Raw genomic sequence first — 12,639 nt, 5'->3', positions numbered from 1 at the left:
ACTAATAGTAATGTAACCTACAAATTATATTTATTTGATTAAGGCAGTTGGAAAATGCAATGAACCAAATATAATGTTACGAAACAATTTTATTGGTTTACATTTTAATACGAAAGATGCAATTAAAAAACTCAACATAATTGTTGATTTTGTGTTTGGAGACCCTGAAGATAAATTCTTTAACTACTATGCTAAGTAGGGCTCTTTTTAATCCTCCTGGATGTTTAATCCACCCTCGAATGTTTTATAGCTACGCCACTGAATGTAACGAAGTTACTTTGTTACATTAGACTTCCTTACGTCTTTTTTGGTATTTCGATACTCCGTTGTATTGGTTTATTTGTATGTCGACAAGAGTAATTGCCCTGCCATTAATTACGTTGTAAAATCACGGTTCAATGAAATAAATTTAATTTGCGCTGCATCCTTGCAGCATCCAGCTTTGAAAATGTAATATAAATATATTACATTTATACATATACATATTACACCACCAGGCTCTATTAAATTCAGAGTAGTACAGAGCGAGAACGCGCGGACTGCTTATTCCACTATTCTAATACGCGGGCTATCTCTAGTTGGCAGGAGGGGCCCCTCCATCCCCACTTTTTCTCTCCGCCTGTCACGATCACCCCATTGAAAACAAACGGGAGGAGCTCGTAGAGGGAAGCCCATTAGGAAGGGGATGGCAGTATGGCGCGCGCATCGTGAAATAGCACGAGGAGAACGTGCTGCGATGCGTATCAATTGATACAGTGCGACCGATGGAAGGTTAATTTCCTGCAGGAAGCTTCAAACTGGTGGCTATATTTTCTGTTCGGCATTTAATCATAATGGGTAAAAGCTGAGTGAATGAAATATATATTATAGTTTTGAGACATAACTGTTAAATGCCTCTTTAAATACAAGTTTTTACTTTACTTGCTGTAAGAAAAATGCTTGCCAGCATTCACTAATGAGCGTATTTTGAAAGTTCCTCAAAGAGAAACCCCATTCATAAGTTTACTCTTAAAAATTATGTCACATTGAGACCGCAAGGATTTTTTCAAAGATTTCAATTGTTACTCGATTAGGCTATTAGCCGTTTGGCACCAACTTATTCTATAGATCTAGCCACCTAGATTACCTTACGAGCTACTCTTTGCTCTTCACTGCTCATGAGACCCCGTGCATTGCACTGTGAGCGGTTTGTAATCAGTTAAGTCACTAGTGGAGTAGGTAGGCTATTTTTGAAAGGTGGGGGCCACATGCAGACTGTTAACCCTCCTCCTCCAGGCTTCACACTGCCTGGTTCGGTTTGTGCAAGGAACATTGGACGCACGTGGTGACATTTAGCGAATTCGTCATCTAACGCTGTGATGCACTCTAGTATATAGTATTATTATCGATATACAACCTTTTTGTTTATCGCTACGAATAGTGTGAGAAAGTGAATTCCAAGAAAGCAGTATATGAGCATTTATCCGTTGTCAATATTTAAGTAGGATGTAGCCTACTTTAGTAGATTAATAATATAGTCTAACTATGTAAGAATATTGAACTATTAGAAATATTGTTTAACATGTAAGCTCTAACTAATAGTTATCTCTCACTCACAGTACAGAAATCCGTTATTGCTTCACTATTGACGGAAATTAATTTTTGCTGACTGGCTGCAAGCCGGATGAAACCCTCTTGCGGTTAATGACACTGTAACCCATCAACCAAAGTTTGTGTTGCTTTTGGGAGAAGAACCCTACTACCGAAATTCTCTTATACTCTCCGGACAGCTGTGTCTCCTGAGCATAATAATAATAATATTCTTTATTGTGTGGAACAATTACATATTGCATGACATGCGTCAACGTAACTATATAAAGTGCATAAGTAGGTACATCAGATAAACGACGTTGGTCAAGGTAAATACATACAATGCAATACGATTCTTTTATATATCAGAACCGGGGTTTCGTGGTTGTTGTTAATTTCAAAAATGTTCATCCCAGCGGCCCATCATGAACTCATCAGAGTTAAGTAAAATGCCTTTAACATAAGAAAATATTTTAGTCCAGTTTTGAATTTTTTGTTTCATTGAGTTGTTTGATGCCCTCAGGGAGCCTATTGATTAGTCCGAATCCAACTTGAGATGGTAAGTGTTCGAAAACTGCCGTTCTGTGCTGTTCGACTCGAAAGTTATCCCTGCCTCTAGTCCCATATTGGTGGACATCCCTGCTCCGTACCAACTCGCAATTAAGTCGGCAGTACAAGGCCACCTCGAGAATATAGAGACGGGGAAGGGTCAGCAATCCAAGCTTCCTAAAGGCATATTTGTACGAGTCTCTGGGGTTTAATTTTGAAAGAATTCTTACGGCTTTCTTTTGAGATCTGGAAACTCTTTCAAATCTATATTTGGAACAGCTTCCCCACAATCTCAAGCCATATGTCAAATGTGGATGTATTAGAACGAAATAGGCCATTTTAATACACATTTTAAGATTGCGCAGGACATAAATTCCCAAACCAACCTTAGAGCAAACGTTTTCAATGTGATCATCCAATATAAGCCCCCGATCAAGGTACATTCCAATCTGAGTTACTGAGTTCAATCTGTTTACATAAATTAGAAAAAGGACTGGCCCTAATATTGATCCCTGTGGGACACCGTAGGGCATTTTGACTTTGCCTGACAAGACACTCGCAATCTGCACGTACTGCTCTCTATCTTTAAAATAAGACGAGATCCAATCGAGCGGCAGTCCCCGAATACCACTTGACCGCAGCTCGTGCAACAGTGTCGCATGATGCACGCAGTCAAAAGCTTTAGAGAGATCGAGGAATATGCTTAGCACGTGCCCTCGCCTCTCTAGGCCCTCGAAACGACATAGAACCTCGTAACGATCAAAAAATTGTTCAAATTGTTTAAGAAAAGCTTTTTCGAAAATTTTTCTGAAAACTGGGAGTATACAAATTGGACGATAGTTGCTTGGAAAGCAAGCATCGTCTTTTTTGAAAAGTGGAATAACTTTGGCAATCTTCAATGCCGACGGGAATACGCCTTGAGCAAATGAAAGATTGATCAGATTGATGAAAGATTATAGACCCTCACCAACCCCAGTGCGCTCACACGCGCACTCACAGCCCTGACGTTCGTACTACTCTTTCAGTCCTTGGCTCTGTCTCTATGTGCCATGACTAGTGAATTATTGTTCAGTTCAGTTAATTTTCTGTGTTCAGTAATCTAAATACAAAAATAAAGTAAATGAGTTCAAATGCGTTGTGAAGAAACAGGATTTTCCGGACATTCGCCATCGTTCAGTACATACAAAAAAATCAGTAACACTACGTTTCGAAATTGCAATCTGATCTCTTTTTCAGGTAATAACTAACCTAACCCATAATTACAATATAGGTTAAAATAAACAAATTATACCAGAGCGTTGTCAGGAATCACAACCAGCACGTTGTTTGTCAAGTTCACTAACTCTAAAACATGCACTTAATAATGTTGTGCAACAGTACAGATGTATTGAAATACAGAGGTATATTAAAATCATAATTCCAAGTCATAAACATACTTATGGCGTGTTGACTGAATCTGTTTATTATACAATTATTTGTTATTCTTCTATAACATAATGTGCTACTATTTGTTTCTCATAAAATAACTTATTTATAAAACTATTTCAGCACATAAAAAAAATGTCTGAACTCCTTGTTGATAACTCCATACAGACTAGATGTGGAGTATGCCTATATTTGCAGAGGTAAGGTATGTATCGTTCAAGGACACGGTTGCCGGATATTGTTTGTTTAGTACTATGGCATTGTACACACCCTGACAGTACACGCCTTGTGTAATTAATCTATACAGTAGATACCAGGAACTGTCTTATCGTAAACCTTTACCCCCTCCTATCAGTTCTCGGCCAAGGTTGAGCGGTCAATACTATCGCTCGTACAGTCAGGGCCGTACTCAGCTGTGGTGGGCCCCGTCGTGTACCGCCCCCCCTGTACAAGCGTGGCTGAGTACGGGCCTGTGTACAGTGCCGAACTGTGTCTTGGCGGTGCATTTCCGTTATAATGGTGTAATTATTGCTGATACTCCTGTGCTGTATGATGAGAGAGATCTGAGGTCAGGAAAGTACCGCTCAGGTTTGCCCCTGGTCATTAATGCGGGCAAAACTGACGCAAATAGTATCTCTCGAGCTATTACGTAAATTCAAGTTCAGATTACGAAATACAAGCTCAGAAATTGAAGTTTATACAGTAATTGTAGACAGTTACTGTTTGTTTGTACACGGAACACTTTCTTTCCTCTCTATAAGAGGTGGTCGGTACCGTACCAAAGTTGGCGTTTATTTAGCTGAAATGTGAAAGACCAAACTTATCTAGGATTCTATGTGTTGAGGTGAACAGATAGGTGACTATAATTTTGTCATTGGACGCTATAACTATCTACACCAAAAGCTCATTCAGAAGGAGTTAAACACAATTAAATGTATTTAAGACATGAGATTCTCAAAGATTTCAATAATCCTTTTCACTAAAAGTTGTACAAGCATTTGAAAAAGAAGTTTTGATTTTAAATATAGATATCCAAAAATTTCTTTGAATAAATTTAGTTTTGGTTGATCCTTATATATAGGTAAATAGTCTATATAGCAAAAGATATTGTTGCCACAGAGTATCAAAACTAATGAAAGTCAATAAATTCCTATTCGTTATTAACAAACAAGTATCTGCTTACCAGCAAATATGGAGAAATAGAGGTTTCCCCGCTTTCCTGGAAGATTCATGTTGTATTCCAAGCGTCTGATATCATCTGAAATCCATTATTAATGTATTACCATAACAAAAAATATACCTGTATTTCAGTCAGAATTAAGACATTTAAGCTGGTATAGCATGAAATAAGTGTATCGATAGATTTTCTTTCTTACACTTCTCGTTAATTGTTTTTAATGTCACGTATATTAATAATAATCAAGATGGGAATAGGTTACAATCGTCACTATAACTTTTCCAGATTATTGTACTAAAATGAACTGCATGGTTACATTTAAATATATATCTATTATTGGTCCAAGTGATATCAACATGACTATTACAAAACAAACAGAATTGGCCTGTTAAGGGATATTACAAAATGGTACTGTGTAGAGGAAATATGCCCTTTATAGGGCATAGACTTTTAGGCTGTTCAGAGTTAACGCTTATTGGTTGAAAATACGACCGGCTACTCTGACTAAAAATGTTCAAACAATTACGATTTGATGAACAATATTACGTAAAACTACTCTGAATAACGCCAAAATGACTTTCCACAAGCACCAGTTTTGACTGACACAAGCGCCAGTTTTGACTGACACAAGCGCCAGTTTTGACTGACACAAGCGCCAGTTTTGACTTTCCACAAGCGCCAGTTTTGACTGACACAACGCTCGATATTACAACCAGTAAACGTTAATGTCACATGCCCAACGGCTAATGTTTACTGGTAAAATAACCAACCGATATTTTCGGGCAATGTACGGCATAAAACGATATTTTATTTGTCAATAGGTACAGTACTACAAATAAAAATGTATTTCTCTTCCTCTCCTCTGTAAATTAATACAAATCTATTATTTATGAAAATACATTGTAGTTTATTTATATAGAATGATTAAAAAAGAATCAATTTTGTTGACGTTATGCTTTTTCATGTTTAACTTCCATTAAAGTCTAAATTACTTTTATGGTGAAAAGTATTAAAACACACACAGTAATTTTAATTTGAAAACCTGTAACAAGTAAACAAAACACAATAAATTTAATTTGTTTAACTCTTACCTGTAAAAATATGCGGTGGGTTAAATCAAACAAATGCAAACATGATTTTCGGACACAAAGCCAATAACGTTTATTGGTTTTATTCGTTCGTTAGGGATTTTCCACGTTCGACCAAAGCACATATCAGACAGACTAAGTAATAGTATAGGCCTACATTCCCAGTGTTTATCGGAACAAATAGACGGCTCGCTCGATAAAACAAGCCATGTGTATTTAATAGGACATTCTCCAATGAACTTTGTGGCTGATGGTTAAATATAGAGACAGTAAGCGTTAACTGAAAAACGACTATATTTTTGGTGCACAGAAGGAAGTCACATGATTGCTTGTTATTTCAACCGGTAGCCTAGGGTTATTTTTTTATCTTTGTTTATAGTAGCATTTTACAAAAAAACCAATGATTCTTTCAGAAGTATTATTCGTATTACCACTAAATTCTGCTAAATCCTGACTTACCCCATTATGTATTTCCACTCCTCAAAAATGCTTAGGTGAATATCTTGAAAATGTGGTAATGGCTTATTATCTTAATTAAATCTCTCAATGCTGTTAATATTTTACCTGAATATCCAAATATAATGTAATTTAACTGAGTATCATAAAGATGATAGTCTTGAAGGACACCTTAGAAATGTCCAGAAGAGGGGGGTCCTGAAGGATGATAGACCTTAATCACTAAACACACAGCTGACTGTCGCAGCCCAAACTATCTACGTACGAAGTCGTCAACTGGTATCAAGGAAATGTGTAGAAACCAATAAAAATATTGTTAATAAGATTAAATAATATTATGAAATATTATAAAATACGTAGTATTTCCATGAGACACTTTAGTAGTCGAATGACGATTGTAATTTAGTACTAAAGAATGTAAGCTATAGTATTTAGTATCGTATTTGGACTCTTTTTATTTATTATTATTTAATTAAGTAATAAATAATAATTGCATTAAGTGATCAGTGCACATTGGGAAGTAATTGAAAGTGCAGCTGGACCATTAAGAGTTTAAGTGCACTTAAGACAGGTTTGGTACGTCGAGGGTCTTTAATCCTGTGGAATCACGGTTTTAAGACAGAGTACACAACTCTTTTATACAATTATAGGCCCAAAAAATGTTGCACACTAAGTATGTCTACTGAGATACTTTAACGTGCATTAAGAAATTTCACTTCACTGGAACGAATATTTTGTTTTCATGAACACAATATAGAGTAGGAAGTAGCCAATCTGTAAGCAACAACATGATGTAACTGATGTTACCAATTCCAACATGTGTGGGTAAGTGTGTTGTGTGTTTGTTGTAATCGCGCAAACAATGTCTATGACCGGACTGCGGAGATAACGGCGAAGCTGCCAGGGGCGTGACGCGCGGTATACAGCTGGGGGGGCGCACCGGAGTTCAATTCTAATTCCTACTTCATTACGGTCATAAGGAACTAATCAATGGTAAGACTGTGTATAAGTCGGTCGTTGAAACTGGCGATTAGGCTGATTTTGAGGTCGGTGTACGGTTTTAGTCGATTCCAGTGTGGGGGATAACTGCAACAATAATGATCTCTGCGTTGGAAAACCAAGTAACCTGCTCTGGGTTAATAATTTAAACCAGTCAAAATGTCGTGAAATATAGTTTCGTCTGTTGTAGATAGTAGGAGAATGGTGGCAGAACTCCGAATGGCAAGCACAAAGTCAGTCAACGACTTGGTTGGTGCACCCTGTAAATATTGGATTCGATTAGCTGGTGCTTAACTCGATCTGGTTTACAAATGGCAATCACCCTTTGAATTAGTTCCGCTGGTTTTATTTTCTTGGGATACCGTACGCATGTTTTGTAAAAGTCCCCGAGTCTTAGGAATAATCGCTATACTAATTCGTAACCGTCACTTAAAATCATATCAATAACAATGATTTAAAATATTATATAGGCTGAGGTGTTTTTCGAACCACAAAAAATTATAAAAAGACACATGCTACACCTGCGTACACATTACTATCTAACAATCAAGCTTTAAGTTCAACCATGGATTTATTGTAAATACAAATATACATCATAACTTGTAAGCGCCTTCAAATATTGTTTGGCTATTTAATATACGTAACTGTCTCGTAATTGCGATTTATAAAGTGCAGGCGCTTTGAAAACTTGTATCTCTTAACTTCTAACTTTCAACTGTATCTGATTAGATTTACAAATCAAAAACATTCTCGAATTCACCTCGAAGTACAGTAACATAAAAATGCACAAAACAATTAAAACAGATTTTACATGTTATTTGCTTTTTTGTAGTTTTTTGGGGACTCTATGATGCATTGTTATAATAAAGCATCTTGTACAACAGAATACCTGTTACTATACAGTATAATAATCAGCAATCATAAATAAAGCATATAAAAGTCACTCTGTCTGCAGTAGGCCTATAAACACAACTTGGCCAGCCTTATACCCTGCTCGCCCTAATAACAGTTTCCACCATATCCATATTAACCGGCTGCCCTAAACTATTTTAATCGTATGCTAATACTAGTCAGCCCTGAAGCCGTGCAGATCCTGCGCAAACACTGACTGTAATCGCAGTGTGGTTCATACCGCGTGTGGTTTGGTCGCCGCTCGAAAGAAAAAGCGACCGCGGTAATCAGTTGCAGTCTGACTCCCAGTGCCGGACGAGTAGTACCAATCTTGGACAAGTAACAGGTAACAGCTGAAAGCATGTTACAAGCCGGTTTTGGTCGGGTTCGTGAGTGGTTTTATGGCATGGGACTGATCGTGAGTTCATTTGAGAAATAAAAATGTAGTGAGAAAACCAGTAACATAATATACAAGTGCTCCTGTATAATTTTTAGAATCTCAACATTAACAGGTATGCAGTTGCAAATAAATGCAACTGTTAGGAAACTGCAGTTACATAGAGAATAATAATTGATAAATCTTGGAAGAATCATACTGCAAGATTGCAAAAGAAAATGTTGTCTTGTATGGCTGCGTGATAAAAAACCATTAATTCAAATTGTAAAATATCCGTATGTAAAGCTTTAATTGAATCTATAATTAAATTATTGTATGGGTCAGCTGAGAATTTTCATTTAAATAAGATAGTTTGTAAACTTTAAAGCAGGATACAGCTGATGTTTACACGCAGTCCAGATGATAAAGATAACAGCAACTTATGAAGGGCGAATACACCTACTCCACAACACGTAGATATTTATGGATATGATATAGTAGTTCCCCGCGGCTTCGCATGCAATTTTTTTAGGTTTTGAAAGTATATAAACACTGCTGGTCCCGTAAATCTGGACAAAGATATACAACGCTATTGCTCAGGTCAAGACGAACATACACCTTATTTCACCTTATGATCTGATGCTGTCTGTCTCTACAGGGTGGCACATGTGTCAGTTTCCCCATAAATTGGGATATTTTGTTCGATAGGTTAGTAACTATGTTAAGTTGGCAGTAACACGGAGTAAGTTCATTGTTGTCTGTTCCAGTGGCTACTGTAAAGTGACGTTTTTTCATCTGTTACTTGTTTGTGTGTGTTTTTTATTTTTACAACCCAACAACGAATTTACGTCCTTCAGTTGTGGTGGGAGTATAATACAAATACTGTGATAATAATAGAGAATTTTAGTGGTAGTAAATATCCAGATTTCCTTGATACCCACTCGACAGTGTGGGAAAACCTGCAGACAGTTGCTCAAGCTTTTGTAGCCAGTCCCGGTAAATCGACTATTTCATGCATCTGCTGAACTAGAAATATCAAGAAGAAGCTTGCAAAGAATATTAAAGCGATTAAAATTCAAGCAATTCAGTCCATCTTTACTCCAAGCTCTTCACGAGGATGATTCCGGTATGTAATTGGAATTCTGTGAGACAAAAATTATCTGTTCAGAGGCTGATCCCAATTTCTTGATCCTTTTTCGTATGATGAGGCATGTTTCAAACTAAATGGACGCTTTAATCAGCATAACTGCGTGTACTGGTCGGATGTAAATCCTCATAAAGTAATCCAAGCAGAACTCAATATGCCTGGTGTTTTGGTATGGGGAGGTATTTCGAGTACTGCACTGATTGGTCCTTATTTTCTTCAAGGAAATGTTAACTCAGAAAGTTACGGTTGCTGCAACAAGTAGTAGTTCCCGAGCTTAAAAACAATCCTGTTTTCAATATTCATTCGCTCATCTGGCAAAAATATGGTGCCTCACTACATTTCGGTATCCAAGTACGATATTAAATAACACATTCAATGAATGAATTGGTCGCCGTGGTACAATCGATTGATTGGCCTGCGCGCTCGCCAGACATGAACTCATGTGATTTTTCGCTGTGGGGTATTATATAAGAGACTATTTATGCTTCAAAACAGCAAAATCTTGACGAACTCAAACTAATTATAAATGCATTTAAACTTGTTAATAACGATAAACCTTTATTGCTAAAAACTTGTGATTCTGTTCTCAGTCGTTGTATGAAGTATATAGAAAATAAAGATGGACATTTCGAACAACTACTATAACATTGTATATGTATTGTTTGTATTGTATTGTATATGTAAGTAATTTCATATAATGAATTTGTTTTCTTGCCTAAAAGTTTTTTTTCAATTACCCTATAACGCCTTTAAATTTTTCTTTTGGGAAAACTTGCATATGCGCCACCCTGTACGTGTTTTAATTTTTATTTTAAAAATAAAATCTGAAAAACTAATAAATTAAATAATACCAAATTTGGTTCAAATGTTTATAATAACAAGGCCAGTTGGTGAAACAAATAAATTTAAATTATCTGTAGTATTTTCCAAATGGCGGCTATTAAAACTTTTAAACTTTAAACATTTTTTTATAGCATTTTTCTTAAGAATGACAATAATAGGCTAATTGTTTTTAGATGATTTTATCACAAGTCTAGTTACATCAAAAGTATTAAAACCGAATACTCAATGACTGATTTAGAGCAGATTTACTGTGACAATATCTTGTAGGCACACATTGAGGTTCTCACTTGTAAACGACAGCTCTCAACCTTATTAGGAGTCAAGTGTTACGCACGTTAACATTAATACTGTACATTATAAGTGATCTATATTCAATAAAGTTAGGTATGGGTACTCGTGGTATATTAATAATTATTTTATTACTTTTAGAAGTAATTCATATTCATACTAGGGCCTGTTTAGATTAATTTATAATTTGTTCAGTCGGTCATGAATATTACCATAACAAAATTGATGAGCAACATTGTAGTATTTCTGACTCTCTATACTTCTATTAAAGAAAAAAAAAAAAACAATTTATTCAATTATATTTAAGTATTAGACTTGACATTATGAATAAACCTACGCATGTAGGTAACAATAATACACAATATAGAACATTTTGCTAGGAACTGTCAAAACGACATTTGTATATTTTGTCTTTAAATATAAATATAACTAAGAGTAACTATTAATTTAAATCATACCAACATAAATAACATTACATTTAGTATTAATCTATATTATTACGGATAATACTGTAGTTATCAAGATTTATTTACCTGGAAAGTTGAATATCCAAATTTCCAAATGCGCGGTTGAACACTTTCCACTAAACACTGATATAACAAAAACACAAAACACGCCAACATATAATCAAAATAGACGTGTTCAGCGGATGCGTCATCGGTTCCGTGTCACTATCACTAGATTAGATTCGGTCTGTGCAGAATGTGATTTTTGCGTAGAAACCAGGAAAATTCAAGATTTCTATGACAGCAGTATTTGAAAGCCAATTCATATATTGATCTAATTAACTTTCATTTCGTAAAGCATTTGCCGCATATAGGCCTACAAAATATTCATCGGCGGCCATTTCCGTGTGAACCAGCTACACGTGTAATGTAGTTGCCGTTTATGCCGCAGGGCTCACTCAGCGCTAGTAACTCGCGATGTTGGTGCCATACCGGTGCGCCAGACTGCTGGTGACTGTTTCTGTAACTAGTCACAGACTCAGTTGGGCATAGGCGTTCAGTTTGTACATACGACAGTACTTTTCCTTTTGTTATTTAGGTAATTTTGGATCGCCTATTCTATTTACTTTCATGATATATAAATGGCTTATTAAAATCAACAGCCTACGATGGATTTGGGCATTCAACCACAAAACAGGTGAGTTTATAAATTTGTACGAATCTCTGAAATTTCGTTTTATTATTTATATTTTACTGTATTTATACCTATTAATTATGTAGGTACAACACAACCGTTTGACAGTTCTACTGAATTAGTAGGTACAAATATAGTCAGTCTCTATTAAAATTTTGAATCGTAAATATTTTGCTTGTCGTAAATTTCCACTTCATCCATACATTACTTGAAAATTGGCTATTAACACTCTAAGCTTGTATGTTCTCTTTTCAGGTGCGGTTGCGATTGTTAGTGCCATTTCCAGTTTGGACATTACTCAAAGTGGTGATGACAGAGAGAAGGTTGATGTGGAGGACCACTGAAGAGATCACAGAGCTTGATAATCCTACTCATACCTTACCAAAGAAAAGACATGAAATATCGGCTAGGATTGCTCGTAAAGCATACCAACCACGAATTTCAAACTACCCTACGAAAAGAAATTGGCAAGAAAAAAAATAATAGAACAAAATCTGTTCAACCAAATGTTTCGGAAATTCTAAATGGCAGAAGTGAAGCTTGGGAAAATATGCTGCTTATTGTTTTACCGTCGTTTAGTTCTAAATGTCAGGTCGCTTTCTAGATTGGGTGAAAATACATTTACAACAGCTAGGTTTATTTTTTGGCATAAAGGAAATTAAATGTTTAGACCACACGAAAAATGAATGTA

The 12,639-nt window shown here is 36.0% G+C and overlaps 1 protein-coding gene across 3 annotated transcripts in view; it reads right to left on the bottom strand.

Moving 5' to 3' along the window:
- Positions 1-11,694, bottom strand: part of LOC124359600 (facilitated trehalose transporter Tret1-like) — a 33,365-nt gene extending 21,671 nt beyond the window's left edge. The window contains exons 1-2 of one of the 3 annotated variants that reach the window (XM_046812483.1): positions 11,342-11,694; positions 4,727-4,801 (exon numbers count right to left, since the gene is read on the bottom strand). In XM_046812483.1, coding sequence (XP_046668439.1) covers positions 4,727-4,775 — 49 coding nt within the window. In that variant the 5' untranslated portion in view covers positions 4,776-4,801; positions 11,342-11,694. Of the gene's footprint in view, positions 1-4,726; positions 4,802-5,811; positions 5,936-11,341 lie in introns of those variants that run through there. The other 2 variants (XM_046812481.1, XM_046812482.1) reach the window with 2 other exon arrangements.
- Positions 11,695-12,639: the final 945 nt, after the last annotated feature.

Source organism: Homalodisca vitripennis, chromosome 4 (genome assembly GCF_021130785.1).
Source record: "Homalodisca vitripennis isolate AUS2020 chromosome 4, UT_GWSS_2.1, whole genome shotgun sequence".
NCBI classification, from domain to species: Eukaryota; Metazoa; Arthropoda; class Insecta; order Hemiptera; family Cicadellidae; genus Homalodisca; species Homalodisca vitripennis.
This window is presented reverse-complemented; position numbering and strand designations above follow the sequence as displayed.